At 46.5% G+C, this 17,511-nt stretch overlaps 2 protein-coding genes and 1 long non-coding RNA gene across 4 annotated transcripts in view; 2 read left to right on the top strand and 1 right to left on the bottom strand.

Moving 5' to 3' along the window:
• Positions 1-7,053: 7,053 nt before the first annotated feature.
• LOC135293505 (uncharacterized) lies at positions 7,054-13,270 on the bottom strand. Its single transcript, XR_010355618.1, has 3 exons — positions 12,627-13,270; positions 9,979-10,224; positions 7,054-8,482 (listed from the first exon to the last, which is right to left on the bottom strand). It is a non-coding gene; the product is annotated as an uncharacterized LOC135293505 (long non-coding RNA).
• Positions 13,271-13,421: 151 nt separating this feature from the next.
• Positions 13,422-14,725, top strand: LOC135295123 (protein diaphanous homolog 1-like). Its single transcript, XM_064411223.1, has 3 exons — positions 13,422-13,547; positions 13,979-14,546; positions 14,646-14,725. Exons 1-3 carry the CDS (start codon positions 13,422-13,424, stop codon positions 14,723-14,725), a joined length of 774 nt encoding a protein of 257 aa, XP_064267293.1.
• Positions 14,169-17,511, top strand: part of TBL1X (transducin beta like 1 X-linked) — a 190,022-nt gene continuing 186,679 nt past the window's right edge. For both annotated transcript variants that reach the window (XM_064407742.1, XM_064407741.1), the window contains exon 1: positions 14,169-14,546. The gene's annotated coding sequence lies outside the window, so the exon portion shown is untranslated. The remainder of the gene's footprint in view (positions 14,547-17,511) is intronic.

Below are 17,511 nucleotides of genomic sequence, written 5' to 3'. Positions count from 1 at the left end.
ACTGAAGTAAAAGCCACAACATCTGCTGCTGTCAGCACCCTGAGGTTTCACCCAGAAGTGAGAAGCCCAGTACCAGCTGCGAGCCACAGCCAAGCCCCTTTGTGCTCAACACCAGGGCACCCTGAGGGCTTCCCCCAGAGCCACCCAGCTCCAGGCAGGTTCCTGCTGTCCAGAGCAGCTGTGGCAGTGCTACCAAAATATTTTCCTTTTTTTTTTTTCAGAGGCTAATCAAGTAACAAGCAGATGACAAATTATTCTGGTGTGAAGGGTTGCAGAGAACACAAATGTCAGGGTCTTCCTGTTAGTCATGGTAGCTACTTGAAAGCCACCAGGGGATCTGAGCTGTTGCAGCTTGCACACAGGTGAGGACAGGCTGGAAAAGGGACACTTAGAAGTTTAATCAAATGACATACTCATCCAGGCAGCTGTGGCCATGCTGGACCCAAAATCTCCACAGAAACCACTTGTTAGTGATCTCACACTAGATTTTAGCATGGGAAGGGACAGATTGCAATTAGAAACATTGAACCTGTTCTTGATCTCTCTCTGCAAAGCAAGAGAGCAGTTCTAGGGCTGCAGTGGCTGGAGAGGGAGGAGCTGGCACTGGAAGATGTGGCTGGTCCCAACCAAGGCTTCGCAGGCTCAGGAATGAAAAATAATAAGGGAAAGAACAGGTTTCATGTTAACACAGTAACTGGAATTTGAGCCTGAAAATTTTCAGTGGTTATTTTTCTTTCTATTTTTACAAAATTTATAATGCAAATACAACTGTGTTTTTGTATGCTGTGCCTTTCAGTTCTATTTATAATTTGACCATCATTTTCAATCCTGGCTGATTAATATTAGTCCATTAAAATCATGCTCAGATTTCTAAAGAAACATTCTCCTTTTTATTGTTGTTGGAAGTGGTGAACTCTTGCCTTCCCCTATGGCATGTGTAGGATGACTTTGCCTTTCAGCAGACTCTTAATGCAAAGTAAAACACTTTCCCATCACATAAGAGTCTCAGATAAGAGTCTCAGAAATTAGGCTTTTGAGGATATCCTGTTGGAATAGAGCTGCTGCTCTTGTCCTGTCTCAATGCTCCAGCAGAGTCAGCCTGTGAACTTGGGATCACGGACTCTCAGTAGTTTGGGTGGAAAGGGGATCATCTGTCCCAGCCCTTGGGCAGAATGGAACCCAGAGCAAAGCTGGGACAATGCTTCCTCCTCCTCCTCCTCCTCCTCCTCCTCCTCCTCCTCCTCCTCCTCCTCCTCCTCCTCCTCCTCCTCCTCCTCTCCATCAGGTATTTGCAGGGAGCCATAGGGTCTCCCCTTGTCTGGGTTGAACCAGCGCTGTGCCCCATACTCTCCTGGAGCAGAGTGGGCTGCAGCCCCTCGGATGCACCTGTGGACCTGCTCCCATCCCATCCACTCTCTCCTGTCCATCTGGCTTCAGCTGCAGGGGCTTCTTCCAGCCCTGGGACAGCAGCTGCCTGCCAGCACATTGACCATCACTCCATTCCTATCCACTTCACCCCACAGCAGCTCAATCTCCTTGCCTGTTCCACATGCAGGGAGATCAGAAGTGCCACTGAAATCCAAATCGTCTTTGCTGAGGACTAAAAGATCCCATCCACATAAGTGAGCTGAGTCTATGCTTCTATAAATTGTTCCCAAATGTTTGCTCATGCCATCCGCTTCCACAGTGACTGCCTACAGACTCACACCACACACACCCTGCTTTCATGTGAGTGATTCACCATCAGAATGTCCTGGCCAGCACCATGTTCTAACAATGGTCAGAAAAACATCCTTGTATGCATTTGTCACTTTCTCTGTAAGATAATACCCTCACCTTAGTTCAGCTGGATGAGAAGGATGAATGAATTATTAATCTGGGCAATGTTCAGAGCTGGGGGGGGGAGAAGCACCAACATTTATAAATTATCTTATGAATACAATATAAATTATTCAGCAGCTATACATCCTTCTCACAAAGGGAATAAAATATTTTTTGGCTGTAATAGGCTTGCAGACTCCTAAACAGAGAAGGAAAGATAAATCTTAAAACATAAATGAAAACAAAAAAATGTAAGTAACCCTGATTTTAAAGACCTCATTGGCAAAATTTACCCATGTCATATTTACCTGTGACCTTGTCCACCATTTTGGGGGTAAAAAAGTGCTTATTTTCTTAGAGATAAACACTTGTGAAGCTCTAGTTTTACTTGGGTAAGTTAATTTCATTTTATTTGTTTATTGCCTTTTGTGTGTGTGTATGTGTGTGTTGTAATGAAATCTCATACATTCTGTAATATGCCACCTTTCATTAATTAGAAAAAAAACCCCTTTAAGATTAAAATTGTATTCCTGCCTGTGGTAATTTTACCATGAGTTTAACAAAGCCAGAAGTCAACCCTAAAATTTCAGAAATTGGGGGAATGACTATACACAGAATTTTGAACCCACTGGACTTATTGTTTTCCTTTTTGAGCTCACACTCTTTCACAGCTGTAAAGGCTTGTGGTTTAAAACAGAAAGGCAGCTTGTGTGAGTTAGGCAAGTGAGGTCTTTCTGACCAGATTGAATATTTTTTTCTTTCTTTCTTTATAAACCCTAGGGGGAAAAAAATCCCCAAACATTTCTTTCTACTTTATTTGTCGCTGCAGTAGCTCCCACTCATTGGTGTACTTCTGCAAAGAAACTGTTCTGCCAAATGCAAGTAAAGTGTACTGAAAGTACTTAACTGATCTGTTGATGGATGATGTAAATACTCTCTTTAAAGGGGTACTAATTGTAGAGATAATGATAAGCATTTTAAGGGACTCTTTTTTCATTGACAGCATTGCTCAATATTAGCAATCCATTTAATGAGCAATACAATCCTGCAAAGGAAATGCTTACATTCACTGCAAAATAAAAAAGTGCAAAAATCAGTTTACTGGGTGGAAAAGCAAATTAGGTACCACCTACACAATGCCCTTTTCTCTCTCATTCATTCTTTCATACTCTGGGACCATCTCCAGGCAAAACATCAAGCCTGAAACCTGTCCACACCTTCATAATAAAGATCTAAACTTTGCTCTGCATATTCTTCTGCAGAAAGAAAACAAGGGCAAGCCCCTTGGCTGCTGTAAATGCAAACAGCTCCATTGGCTGTAGCAGTGCTCTGCTGCACTGCATTTCTTTTCTGGACATGCTTCCTATGATCTGAAGCATTTCTGATGAAAGGAAAAGGGGAGAGCCTGGGACACCATTTCTCTTGGCTGTCTCTCAGAAGTAATTTTCCACCTCTGGAAAAATACATTGTTTTAATTACATTCATTAGGAACATGATATTTTAAACTATTTTATACCATCATAAATTCTTGTACCTTACCCAAACTCAAGTTTATTTTATCCCTTGTTTAAGGGAAGGCATATTGCTGCAGCTACCTCTATATCATGAAAGTTTTATTTAAAGTGATAATAAGAAAACTAAACCTGTAACCATTCTAGTTCCCAATTCTAGTTAGTTCTAGGCAAGAACTTGTTCACCTTTGCTTGAACATACCTTTGAGGGATGAGTAGAATAACACTTTATCTGAGAGGGGCCTTGTGCTGCTACATGAGCTCAGGCCCTTGATGGTTGGTCACAAACACCTCCACGGCTGACCTCATGCCAACCTGCAGAGCAGGGGTTTAGTTTCAGAAGCATAGAACCATTAGAATTAAAAGATGGGAAAAGACCTTCAAGTCATAGAATCCAACCTTTGACTGACCACCACTTTGTCAACCAGACCGTGGCACTGACTACCTATTCATTTCTTGAATACCTCCACAGATGGTGACTCCACCACTTCCCGGGTAGCCCATTCCAAAGATTAACAACCCTTTCTCTGAAGAAATTCTTCCTGATGTCCAGCCTGAAAATGCCCTGGCACTGCTTAAGGCAGTCCTTTTGTCCTGTTGCTAGTTGCCTTTATTTCAGAAATAAGAAGGGAAAATTTCTTCTCTACAATTCTGTCACTACCTCTTCCAAGAAAAAAACAGAAACCTCAAGATAAAACTCATTTGCTACTCTCAAAAAGAAGGAAAAGCATCAAGAAATCATTGTTGCTCTGTTCCTAGGTTTGGGTAGATGAGGGACTGAACACAGATTAATCCTAAGCTTCGAGTTCTGGTTACTACCAGATGGGTAGTAACCTGGATGGGTGTTAATGAGGATCCTAGTACAGCACTAAGCAAAGACATCTTGCAGTGCATCTGGAACAACACAGCTGTTGTCTTTGAACTGACAGGATGCAGCAAAGGGCTGCTGGCACCTTGGTCCTGATGAATTCAGTGGAGTCTTTGTGAGGGGAAAGGCTAACATGTGAGGTCCAAGGCATGTGGCTTTAAAAGAAGCATGTTTGTGTATTGTGTCTGTGTGTTTCTCCTGCAAATGCATACACACAAAAACACACTTAGGTTGTGAGCCCTCACACACTACTGGAAAATAAGTAATTTCAAGGGTTTGTTTTGGCTGATAAATCTGATGATTGCTGTGTTGGTTTACAGCAATTTGTAGACTTATTAATAGAAGATAACACCAAAGTTAACAATCACCCCACCAGAAAGATTCAGGAAATTGATGCCTTTGCAAGCCATCGGGAACCTTCCATGGAAGCTCATCCTTATAGAACACAAGCTGGTTACCTTCTCCTGGCACTGGGCAAATGGAAGAGGTAAAAAGTAATTATATTATTTTCAGTAACCACACTCCAGTTGCAAATGCTCACATGGCTCCGGCTTGCAGATAAATCTTTCTAGCTGGACTACTCATTACTCTTACAAAAGTAAACATAAACACTGATGAATGCAAACATAGACTGCTACGGAAATTCTGTGGTATCTGAAAATCTTGCAGCTGCTCTTACTCCCAAGTAAGTCCAAGTTCATCTGGATGGACTAGAATTTGTAGAACTGAGAATCCAAAAGAATAAAAAAAAACAAAAAAAAAAAAAAAACCAAAAAAAAAACCCTAGCCAGTGTTTTCTCTATCTGGAAAGTACAGAGCAATCACCTTGAAAAAATACAGGCTCTCTCACTTAATCTTAAAGCTGATTCTGTGAACACTTAGTGCTGAAATTAGACACCATTTTAGGTGGTATCTTTTTAACCTGATGGGATCCCTGTGTTGCAAAAATCCTTTGCATATTGGTTGCAGTATTTTTGCCTCAGGGTAATTTCACTATCTTGCCCTTTATGTTCTGGTAGGGAAGCAAGTGAACAAATGTACAAATATGCCATGGTAAATATGTAAAGGCACTTCTTCTACTCTTACCACAGAGGGATTGATCTAAATTCATTAACATACAGACATAGAAATCTTGATTGAAAAACAAATTGAAAAAGAAATTGCAAATAGCATTACACTCGAAGTCTTGTAATAGTGTTGGTTTTCCACATAACCTTTCTTTCAAAAGCATTTAATTTTTGATAATGCATAAATGTTTACATTCAAATATTTTTTTCTTTAAAAAGAAGAAGAAACAGTAAATTTAATAACTATAAATGCAAGTGTACTTTCAGTTCCACTTTTTTTTTTATATTTATGAAAATTTTGGGCTCACCTTGCATATCTCAGTTATGTTTTCTTTAGTGTTTCACGGTTGACAGAGTTAGAGATTTATTTTAGATAATTTAGATAGCATTAGATGATTAGCAGCCTTAATTTTAAAAAAAATCATAAAACCCACACAAAAACAAAAAAGGTTAAACTAAACTTAAACCTTAAGCTTAGGGCTGACATGCTAATTCCATTCTAAGGGTAAATAACGAAATATTTTACAATGAGCAATTTTATGTAAATTATTTAAAATATTTGAAGTTGACTCACAGTTTTTCATCCTTCATTGCAAAGTTTTAATTTAATGAAAATGAAACATTTACAGTCTTGAAAATAAAAGAACAAAAGATCCTAGTACAGAAAAATACTAAACAATGTAATCAGTAATGTTCTTTTTAATATTTCCTCTCTTAATCAAGAAAAAAGAAAGGAAAAAAGCCAACAGCCTACATAGAGCAAATTACACAGAAAAATCATAAGCAACTGCAGCCTCTGAAATATTGCCAGTCACAAATTTACCATGACACAATGCAGGGGAAGCTATAGTTTGAAGCCCAAGCTGTCAAATCTGAATTTGGAAGTCTCAAAATATGTAGTTAAACTTAGTGACATTAGGAAGATATCCAAGGGAGATGGCCAAGAGACACCCAGGAACTGCCTCATTCCTATTTTCCTCCATAATTTGTGTTTCTAATACAAACATCAAAGGAACTGCTGAAATCAGTGAGGAAAAACCCAACACTGTAGGATTCAATGAAAAGGAGGATCCGTGGTGTGAGGGAGAAAGGAAGGAAGGAAGGAAGGAAGGAAGGAAGGAAGGAAGGAAGGAAGGAAGGAAGGAAGGAAGGAAGGAAGGAAGGAAGGAAGGAAGGAAGGAAGGAAGGAAGGAAGGAAGGAAGGAAGGAAGGAAGGAAGGAAGGAAGGAAGGAAGGAAGGAAGGAAGGAAGGAAGGAAGGAAGGAAGGAAGGAAGGAAGGAAGGAAGGAAGGAAGGAAGGAAGGAAGGAAGGAAGGAAGGAAGGAAGGAAGGAAGGAAGGAAGGAAGGAAGGAAGGAAGGAAGGAAGGAAGGAAGGAAGGAAGGAAGGAAGGAAGGAAGGAAGGAAGGAAGGAAGGAAGGAAGGAAGGAAGGAAGGAAGGAAGGAAGGAAGGAAGGAAGGAAGGAAGGATACTTGATTTGAGAATAAGGAGAGTTGGCCTGGTGAAGAATGAAAGAATAGTTTTTTGTTGTAATGAAGGTTTGTTCTGATTTATTGAACCTGTTTCTCCCTTGCTGCTTAGTCTTTCAAATCACTTTCTGTGTTACTTAGGAACTGCAACAGTAAAAAAAAAAAAAAACAACAACGCCAACAAAAAACAAACCACACACCAAAAAAAAAAAAAAAGAAAAAAAGGAACCCCCCCCCAAAAAAACCTAACAAACAACCAAAAAAAAACCCCCAAAACAAAACAACCCTCCCCCACCCCCAAACCATTACTCACTAGGGTTGCATTCATCCCTACTGCATACAGTGTTTTTCCGGTAGTTATAAGGTATTGAAAATTAAGGGTCTTATTTTGTTCCCAAGGAAGTAGTGGCAAATCCACTTTTGGTTTCAAGAGGAACAAGACAGAAACTAAAAATTGATTTTATACCTGAATGTCTTAGTTTAAATACTCAGTTTTTAAACATAGTTGGCCAAAGCATGGAATTAAGAAGTATATTTTCAAAAATTAAATATTATTTTTTATTTCATTTTGCTTATCATCATAATCGTATTTTAAACATCTCCTAGTACTTTATTTTTAATTTAATAATAAAAAATGAACCAACTCTCCTCTCCCTCTAGTGCATTTTCATTTGTGCCCATGTGGAGCACTGGCCTCATGAAGAGAGCCTCTGAATTGTACTAGGTCAACTACAGCCATATAGAAATTAGGACTGAAAGGCAGGCCTGATTCATTGCCTGTGTAATAGTTTAGCTTACTGCTAGAGCAAAGGGTTTGGTGATTAACCTTGGTATCTCCTCTTTCTTAAATAAGGCTCTAGGAAAAACTTTTGGAATATGGAAAAAACCCCTAAGCCATAAACTTCAGAGAAAGTGTTTATTTTATATAAAGCTATTGCTGTTAGAAATAGAAACACAGTCCTCTTCACACACACCTGCAGAAGCAACACAGGTGCAAACTGGGGTGGCAAAGTAAAACTTCTTTGTTGTCAGAGTATTAACGACATGTTTCATGAAAATTTGTATCAAATAACCAATATGTAAATATTTATCCAATCACACTTTGGTTTCTCAGAGGTCTGCGCTTGAAGGTCTGCTAGAAAGCACCATTGTGATGGTTTGCTCTAAGCATATCATGTCATAATGTGGACATTGGGACTTCTTGCTGCCTTTTGAGGTCAGTAGTTGTGCTTACTTTAAGATTCCAGTCAAAGGACATCCCCACCAGCTGCTTCACTGGTTGATTTCCTTAAAAACCTGCTACTTGCCTGTAACTTTGAGCTGTAGATCTGCCTATGTTTGTGGGATGGACTGAGAAGTTCTCTGATAGCTCGCGTTCCTTCTTCCAGAGGGTTGAGTTCATTGATAAGTTAAATGGATCACTTCTTTAAAAATAAGACAATCCTTTTGTCTTTATCAGTACTCTTCTCTGTAGTTCCTCCATCATCCTTCTTGAAGTACAGATAATTGAATGGGACTACTTCAGCAGACATCACACCACCAGTGCCAAGCAGAGATCGTTCAGCCTCTGTTCTCCTTCCTGACATATCCATTTCTGTGTACCCAATCCATTTCTGTGTACAGCAGCTCTTTGGGCCATGGCATCACACGAGGTTAATTTTCTTCCAGCATTACCATCGCATATGTGAATTTCTTCAGAATCCTTTTCCTCTCTATTCATTGTTCCTCAAAAAGGGCAGCTTGCGTCTAGAAATGATACAGCATACCTTGTGTGTCTCAGTAGCCATAGAGATTGTGTAAAGAAAAACTATTTTAGAATTCTTGAACCAAAAATTTTGCATTTGGCAAGGGAAGCAATCCATATGTCTTACATTTTGCAACAGTGAATCATGCTTTAAATCCTGAGTAATCCTAATTAAGTGAAACCTTTTAAAGTGTAAAATATTATACAATGCAATGTCAATATAAACAGGGAAGTGTCGCAGGCTGCATCTACACCACTCTCAGTCTAAAACAGGAGTGCTCTTCTGAAACTGATCTCCCAACTCTCTCCCCATGCTGAGCTTTGGGACACAGACCAGAGAGGTTTCTGAGCATGAGAACTGCTTTCCCTTTGGGTGAAACCAGCGCAACCAGCGCACCTCGAGAGCATGTCCAAGGTGCTCCTGTCAGGCAGCCTGCAGGACCAGCCTCTGCCTGGACAGCCTCAGGAGGCACCCAGATGCTGATGTTGGTGCAATGCAGACACTTGGTCCTCACATCCCTGCTTCATCCTGTCCTCTGCCCACAGACAGGCCTGTGTCTTGTTTATTTGCTCCTCTGCATGCACACTCCTCATGAGAGGGATTGGGATCTCCCTCTCCCCTGGGGCTTGTCCTAACAAAGTCCACCCTGGGGACCAAAGACCAGTATTAACAAGAATTTCTTCGAGAAGATTAGGCCTTACCATGGGTAGACTCCTGGTTCCCACCTCACTTTAGCCACTTTGAGAAGTGTGTGAGCAGAGCTGCTCCTGCTGCTGGCCTCAGAGGGTCAGATAATCCTCACAGGACCAGGGGAGACATCTGACAGCACTCTCACAACACTCGGGACTCATACACCCCCCAGAAACCCAGAGCAGCTAGGGGTGATGATGCACAGTTAGCACCTCTCACATCCATAGGACAGCCTCCTGCTGAGTCTGGCTTCTCTGCAGGAGAACTGATCCTGCTCACTCTCTAGGTGTTTCACTCTCTTGCAGCCAGCTCCTAGGTAGAGGAGCTTTCTCTTCTGAAATCTTTCATGGGAGGAAAAAAAGGTTCGAAATTATAAACTGTCCCAGACATTAATTCAGTACAGCTGGGGCCATGCAACACTGCATGGATGAGGAAAGACAAGAAAAGAGATCATCACCCCTCTCTTCTTTCTATTCCAGACTGGCAGGAGGCCAAACTGGCTCTAAGAGTAAATTAGAGCAACATAAAAAATCTCTGTTCCATCTGAGGATCCTAAGGGACCCATACTGCTAGCTCAGCCCTTCGTGTCAGCCCACTAAATAGATCAGAGGAGTGTAGATTACACACATCAAAGTTTCTGATTTATTTTACCTTAAGTAATAACAAGTACGTGTTCAACATACTAAATGTCTTCCATATAGTAGATAGGAGTGTTGCTGTAACTTATGCAGATTTTTGAAGGAATCACCAAATCTGTTCTTATTATCTTATAGAAAGAAGCAAAAACATATTTGGTGTGATGCCTACCTAATAGACAGTGTTCCTGAGCAGCAGATATGCACTGGTTGTATAATGGTATGGGGAAGGAACCAGGAATAGTGCATCCCTCTTTGTAACCTCTGCAACAGAGTAACAGCATCAAAATTCTTTTCAGAGGTTACTAGATTGGATTGAATTCCTGATAAAGCCTGAGGAATCTAAATCTTCACATCTCAGTGGTGAATTAACAATGATCACTAGAAAGTGCAGGTATTACAGGCCACATGAATCAATCTATAGAGAGAAATATGATAGAAAAAGGATCAGACCATGCTTCCTTTGCAAAATCAAAAAAGTTTTGACAGTTTTATCTTCCAGAAACTTTGAAACAAGGTCTTCCACTTTACTTTTTTATTTCTGATAATAGCATTTTACTCAAGAGGTCTACTTTCACAAGTGGTCATGATCTTTTAGTCTAATCCAAATATGTCAATAAAGTAAAAAGTGAAGAAAAAACCCAAACAGTGATGGTCTCAATTCCTGAAAATATCTTAGTCAATCAGAATTTCCTTCTAAAATTGAAACTCTTGGTATTAACAAGTGGCTAAACGAGAAACCATTTCTCCGTGCTGCGAAGCAGTTGCTCACATGAGTGACTCCATCAGAACATTTACCTGAAGAGACAGATGCTCACAAAATAGAGGTCAAAGCTTGCTGCTACAGAAGTGCTAAATAATGATAATAACGTGCTAAAAGTCTTTACTTTCCCTCCACCCATAGTTTGGCAGGACACCTCATAAGAGGAAAGCTTGGGTTTAACATATTTGTAAGTGTGACAGAGCAAGGGCCTACCATGTCACATTTCCATGTATAGAATATCTACCTCCTGCAATGTGAGACTGGCATAGAGCCCCCTGTCTCAGTAGTGTGGGGATATCTATTTAAGTTCAGTTTTCATTACCTAAAGTTTGCATATGAATTTGTCTTAAAAACTTAAATTAGCAGATACTCTTTTTTTCAGTCCATAACAGGAGTAAATAATTAATCTGCATTTCAGAAGTTTTTTTGGTTTGTTTTTTGTAAGAATTATTTAACTGAAGTAATGTAACAGAAGAAGCAATTATTTATTTTGTAATTATTCACCTTTTCAAGAGAACTTACTTTTATTTACAAAATGGAAAACATGGGATGAGGGGAAAACATAGTCACCAATGCAGTACAAGATGATGAAGCACTAGAAAAATAACAATGGGTTTAATCTCATAAAATACAAAATATTTTGCCTTATGATCCCATTATCTCCCCAGTAGGGCAACCCTGCTGGCCCTTGGTTTTGATTGTTTCAGGTTAGGGTTTCCATTTTAATGAGGGTAAGAAACCTCAGCTCTGGCTCCCTTCATTTGGAGCTGCAGGGCTGTGGCACTGCTGCTGATCACCATTGCAGCGTCACGCGCTAGGAAACTGAAAAAAAAGGCTCTTAAAAAATTGTGATTTCTTTACACATGGTCACTTGGGGGTCTTCTCTTACACAAAGGCCAAAATTATTGCAATGGCCAGAGTAGTGATTCACTCTTTTATCCTTTACCATCACTTTATAGTTGTTTTTGGGTTTTTTTTCATTTTACCTGGAAAAAACCCAAATCTTTATCATGAGTCTGTGCAGCTCCACTTAGCCAAGGACAGCCTGAAAGAAATGCCTTCCTTGATAACCTTCATTTGAAGTTCTCGGCAAGGATTACGTCAATATTTAGCCCCATTCCCGGGGGATGGCTGCCGGCTGCCAAATCCAGGGCTCCGGGCTGCCCACAGCACCGGCCCGGAAAGCGAGGGGCAGGCGGTGCAGCCTCCCGGCTTGTCTGCTCCCGGCAGGACTGACCGAAACCCCGCCACACACAGGCTGTGCCCAGTCAGAAAAGAGGAAAAGGCATTTCCTTGTATGACGTTGCAAATTTAATTCCCTCGCCATGACAATGCTTTCGGTTGCCCACCAAGCTTTCCTTGCCTGGCCGCTCAGCAGAGCATGTGGCCGGGCCTGGCCCGGCCGGGACCAGCTGTCCGAGGGCCCGGCCGGGACGCGGTGGTGTCTCGGCTGGAGGCTGCTACACTGCGGTAGGTCCATGGGCAGGCAGCGCAGGATGAGCGTGTGCTGCTCCTCAGCACAGGGCCGGGAAGGCCGCCAGCACAGACCTGCAGCGCTGCCCTCACCCGAGCCTGCGGCTCCGGGCACGCCGGCCTCCCGATGCCCTCAGCACGCAGCCCTCCTGCTTGGTGGGGACAAGGACATGGCACAGCCGAGCCACCTGCTTGGTGTGGGGACAAGGACATGGCGCAGCCGAGCCACCTGCTTGGTGTGGGGACAAGGACATGGCGCAGCCGAGCCACCTGCTTGGTGTGGGGACAAGGACATGGCACCGCTCCCCCGAGCGTGCAAGGAGTGACTCTCAGCTTCCTTGCTGGGAATCGCGCCTTGGAAGCTCTGCAAGTCTTGACTAAGGACCATTTCTGATGAGTTTACCTCATTGCGAGCCCACAGCACTTTAAAAGCAAGCAAGCAAACAAAAAAGCACAGGAGCTAAAAATTTTGGCCCATCTCGCCATGAATCTGGAGGGTGTTTTTTGTTTGTTTACATTGCCAAGTAATAAAAACGTAATGTAGGTTTTGCATTTGGAGAAAAAGAAGGTGAATGGGAGCTTACTTAGAGAGGGAGACACGTGTCTGCCTGTCTGTCTGGGCGCAGATGGCCTTGCACTGCAGTCTCGAGGCTCTGAATATGAAAATGAATCACATCAGCCCACAACATTTCCCAGTGTTTCGAGAGTTCTGCTTTCAACACAGATATGAATGTATGTAGCAATGATCTTTATTGTCCTGACTTGAGTGATGTCATATTTTTCCATCAGGACACTGGGTGACAGCACATTTGTAGGCTTTGGGCTAAATGTATAACAAGCATGAAATTCCCTTTAATGTCAAAATAAGACCAAAAGAGAAAAAAAGAGTGGAAAGGTCATATGGAAAAAACCTCCAATAATAAATATGACTTTTGCGGCCGCCTGAGTCTGGCTGTCACCGTGATGAGCCCACCGAGGCAGACACCCCGGCAACATCCCGATAATCTTATTATTTGCATGACATTAGCCATGAGGCCGGGGGGTGGGGAGGGGTGGGGGAGGGGAAGGGGGAAGAAGGCCGCCAGAAGCATCCAGGCGGCCCCGGGCGAGCGTTCGGGCCCTGCCGGTGGTGCCGGGGCGCGGCGGGGCCGGGGCCGGGCCGGGCCGGGCCGGGCGCGGATCGGCGTGCGCAGCTACTCGCGGCGGTGCGGTAGCGGCGCGCGGGGCCCTGCGGAGCGCGGTAATGATGTCAACTTGTTATTTACTTTCCAGCGCCGGGTGACGGCGCAGCGCGAAAGGAGAATCAATCAGCCGCCGGGTGACCCGCCAGGCGCAAAAAAAAAAAAAAAACCGGGAGCCGGGCGGGGGAGGGGAAGCACATGGAGCCGCGTTGCATCATCCGCCCGGGGGTGGGGGGGACACGGGCGGGACGCGGGGACACGCGTGGGACGGGCGCGCTGGAGGCTAAAGAGTCGCAGCGCTGCCGCCCGCGGGTGTCGCGCCCAGCGAGATGCGCTAAAGCTCGTTTGTGCTGATTCACAGCCCGCCCGGCCCCCGCGCCCCGGGGCGCTGACTGGGCACCGCCGCCCGCCCCGCACCGGGGCAGCGGAGCGGGGGCGGCGCGGGGCTCGCTCCCGCAGCGCCGCCCGGGCGGTCCGTCCGCGCCACTGCGCGGGACGAGCGGCCGCGTCCCGGGCGCCGGAGCTCGCTGCGCGGGGCCCTGCGCGGGCAGCGCCGCTCGAGCGGGGCCGGGCCGGCCGCGGGGCCGAGCGTGCGGGGCACAGAGGGCGGCCGCGGGCACCGCGCGCCGGGCCGGCACCAGGGAACGCGGCGGGAGGGGGAGGGGAGAGCAGGGCTGCCCTCCGTGTGTGTGTGTGCCTGGTTTGTCACCGGGTTTCAGTTGCGGGGGGGGTGTCAAAGCACAACATAACCACAGGCGGGGCGAGGGCTGGCGGCACCCCGGGGCATCCCCGGGGGCGTTGGCGGCGGCGCCTCCTCGAGCCGCGCGTCCCGGCGTGCGGGACCGACGCAGGTGGGGGAGGGCGCGGCCGGTTCGCCCCCCAGCCGCCCCGGCCCTCCCGGTGCGCCCCCTCCCCCGCCGTCCCCTCCCTCGCTCCCGCCCGGTGGCGGCGGCCCCGGGCGCGGCTGTGGCTCCCCCTCGGCGCTGCTCCCGCCGCCGCCGCGCGTCCGCACCGGCACCGCCAGCCCCCCCTCACCGCCATTCCGCCCCAAAACTTTCCGTTTCCCCCATCCCACTCTCCGGGACTTCCTTGTGCCGCCCGTGCGCGCGGAGGGGGGGGAGGAGGCGTGTGCGGCGGCGGCGAGGGGGGATTCGCAGCCTCCTGGCAGGCTGGCCGGGACCCCGGGGGAAGAGGAGTTGCACCATGCGCGGCAAGTGAGGGAAAGTCTCCGCCAGCAGCAGCGCCGCCGCCCCCCGCAGAAGTTGGGGCTCTCCCCGCCCGCGGGAGCGGGAGCTGTGCCTTTAACGCCCGCTGCGCCGCGAGGTGAGTTCCCGAGGCGGATTATTCATCCCGGGGACCCTGTTGTGGTTTCTTTTTCCCCCGTCTTTTTTTTTTTTTTTTTTAATTTCCCCCTTTTCTTAGGCTTGTCCTTCCCGGCGCAGCCCCCCGAGCCCAGCCCAGCCCGGGGCCCGCTGCCCCCCGGCGTCCCCTCTGCAGCCTGACCCGCCCGGGGGGGAGGGGGTCGCTCAACCGCCGCTTGTTGTGACGAAGTTTTTTGAACCCGGACGTTTTGGGTTCTCTTCGGGGGTTTTGGGGGTGTTTTCTTTGGGCCGAGGTGATGTGTGTGTGTGTGGGGCTGCCGTACCCGTGGCGGGTGTTTGCAGCTGCCCCCGGGCAGAGCGACCCCCGGGCGTGGGGGAGGGGAGGGGGGCAGTTTCTCCCTACTTCTGAGACAGTATTTTAATGTATGGGGGGTTATTAAAAAAATAAAAAATGCTCGGGGAGTGGGGGAGAGAAATGCGAGGTATTCACGCTCCAGTGTGGAGTTTGCAGAGCCTGGGTGGGGGAGGGGATCCCATTCATCGCCAGGGCTTGAATCAGCAGCGGGCGGAGGGGCCGGTCGCTCCCCTACATCGAAGTTTACTTCCAAGTAGGTAAACAAGTTCGCTCCTCGCCCCCCGCCCCGGGCCCAGCCCCCCGCAGCCGCGCTGCCCCCGGCCCCGCTGCCAGCGCCGCGGCCGCCGCCGGGGCTGGGGTGCGGGGCAGCCCCTCGGGGCCGGAGCTGCGGGGCCGCCGACCTGTTGCACGTCCCGGGCCGGCGAGCCCAGCCCCGGGGCGGCGGGGCGGGCGGGCGGCCTGCCCCCGGCGCTGTCACCGCGCCGGGCAGGGTCCCCATTTTGCGGTGCGCGTTCAGTCTCGGCGGTGGGGCTGATAGATGGGTTCGGTGCGCGGCCGAATATCGGCGTGGTGTGATGTAAAGCGAATGACCCTTGACCCATTTAATGGTGTGTTGCTGGGTTCTCGGGCAGGCATCCTGCGCGGCGCAACAAGGGGCAAAAACACCAAGCCACACCCTAAAAGTTCGGCTCGCATATTAATTCCTCAAAGTCGGCGTTTAGACGGAATAAAGGCTGCCCTTTATGTGTTGCCTTAACATGCCTCTTTGCTGTTCTCCACGAGGATTCGTACGGCGTTTCTCCCTTCCTGACGCACGAGCCTTGGAGTGTGGATGTGGATGTGTGCGGTGGGGGAGGGGACGCGCGCTGTTCGGCGGGGCTCACCCACCGCCTCCTCCAGAAAAAGAAAATATTGCAGCATAATGTGGCAGAAACCTAAAATATTCAATTGAAAAGACCGATGATTTCAAATAAAATGGAGTGTAAAGTTAAAATTTCAGGAGTAGTGTTTTAGGCAAATTGTATGAAAATAAACATGTTGTGCCAGAGGGAGATCTGATTGTAGGTAATAAATGCAAGGTCTTTACTCTTGACAAATAAAATGTCATATCTTTCTTCCTTACCCCATTTATTTGTGGTCTTTTAACCAAGACTGCTTGTGTGGTGTATAAGGTTGAACATCATCTACCTTGTGTACCATGTGACTGCACATTCTGGGTTTAGGCCTCTCCCTGTCCTGCAGTCAGTGTTCTGTCATGTACAGAGACATTGGGCAGGTTCTAAATTAAATATATCCATTCTGTGATAGCAGATGTTGTTGGCAAAGAGAGCCAGATTTGTCCTAGTGTGTGTTTTGGCGTTGTTGTTTTTTTTGTTTGGCTTTTTTTGAAACAATTACAGATAATAATTGCAACATCTCAGCAACAGCAATAGTAAAACAGGGAAGCTTTCCCACAGAAGATTTGTAGAGGAGGTGGGAGGAAAAAGGAAAGCAAGAGGGGGAGGATGCTATCACATTAAAAATGCGTTAAAGCTCTCTTGTGCTCTATGTAATAATGGTAAAAACGGGAGATTTGAGTGGAGCTGCTGTAGTTGTGTCAGTGTTTAACACCTTCAGTGTTAATAACCAGGGGCAGGGCAGCCCTGGATGTACAGACTGGGGAAGGAGAGGCTGGAGAGCAGTGCCAGGAAAGGGACCTGGGGGCCCTGATGGATGAGCCAGCAGTGCCCTGGCTGCCGGGGGAGCCAGCCCTGTCCTGGGGCATCAGGCACAGCATGGCGAGCTGGGCAAGGGAGGGGATTGTCCTGCTCTGCTCTGAGCTGGGGTGGCCTCACCTCGAGTGCTGGGGGCAGTTTTGGTATACAATATATAGAAGACATTCAGCTGTTAGAGAGTCTCCAAAGGAGGATCGTGAAGGTGTGAATGGCCTTGAGAGGAAGCCGTGTGAGGAGTGGCTGAAGTCCCTCGGCTTGTTCATTTTTAAGGAGACTAAGTGGAGATCTTATTGCAGTCTACAGCTTCCTCACCAGGGGAAGCAGAAGGGCAGACACTCTTCTCTGTGGTGACCAGTGGCTGGACCTGAGGAAGTGGCCTGCAGCTGTGTGTGCACAAGTTTAGGTTGGATGTTAAGAAAAGACTCTCCACTCAGAGGGTGGTTGGGCACTGGAGCAGGCTCTCCAGGGAAGAGATCACAGCACCAAGCCTGATAGGATTCAAGAAGCATTTGGACAATGCTCTTGGGCACGTGGTGCAATTCTGCAATTCCCGTGCAGGGACAGGAGTTGGACTTGATAATCCTTGTGGGCCCCTTCCAACTCCGTATATTCCATAATTTTAAGGCTGTTTTTTTTCTCTCCGTGAGATGAAAAAGCATGTCTCAGAAGCAAAGAGGATTAAAAATTACACATACATGTAAAGACTGGCAACTGCACAACTGTCCAGGTTTCTTAGGACATAAAAAAGCCCTCAGGAGATAAGTTGGCATATGAATACATCTTCACCCACCCAAATGAGTAAGATGACTGCACTGTTCTCTGCTATGTCAACTGCTGTGAGTTATGCTACTGCTTATTTTTTTAATAATTATTGCAGATATTCTCCACAATAAGTG

This window comes from Passer domesticus, chromosome 2 (assembly GCF_036417665.1).
Source record: "Passer domesticus isolate bPasDom1 chromosome 2, bPasDom1.hap1, whole genome shotgun sequence".
NCBI lineage: Eukaryota > Metazoa > Chordata > Aves > Passeriformes > Passeridae > Passer > Passer domesticus.
The sequence above is the reverse complement of the archived record's forward strand: the minus strand, read 5'-3'. Positions and strand labels throughout refer to the sequence as shown.

Coding starts and splice junctions, on each gene's coding strand:
- LOC135295123 (XM_064411223.1), top strand. CDS start 13,422: ATGGAGCCGCGTTGCATCATCCGCCCGGGGGTGGGGGGGACACGGGCG. Junction 13,548..13,978: donor GCCCGCGGGTGTCGCGCCCA/GCGAGATGCGCT, acceptor ACATAACCACAG/GCGGGGCGAGGGCTGGCGGC. Junction 14,547..14,645: donor AACGCCCGCTGCGCCGCGAG/GTGAGTTCCCGA, acceptor CCCTTTTCTTAG/GCTTGTCCTTCCCGGCGCAG.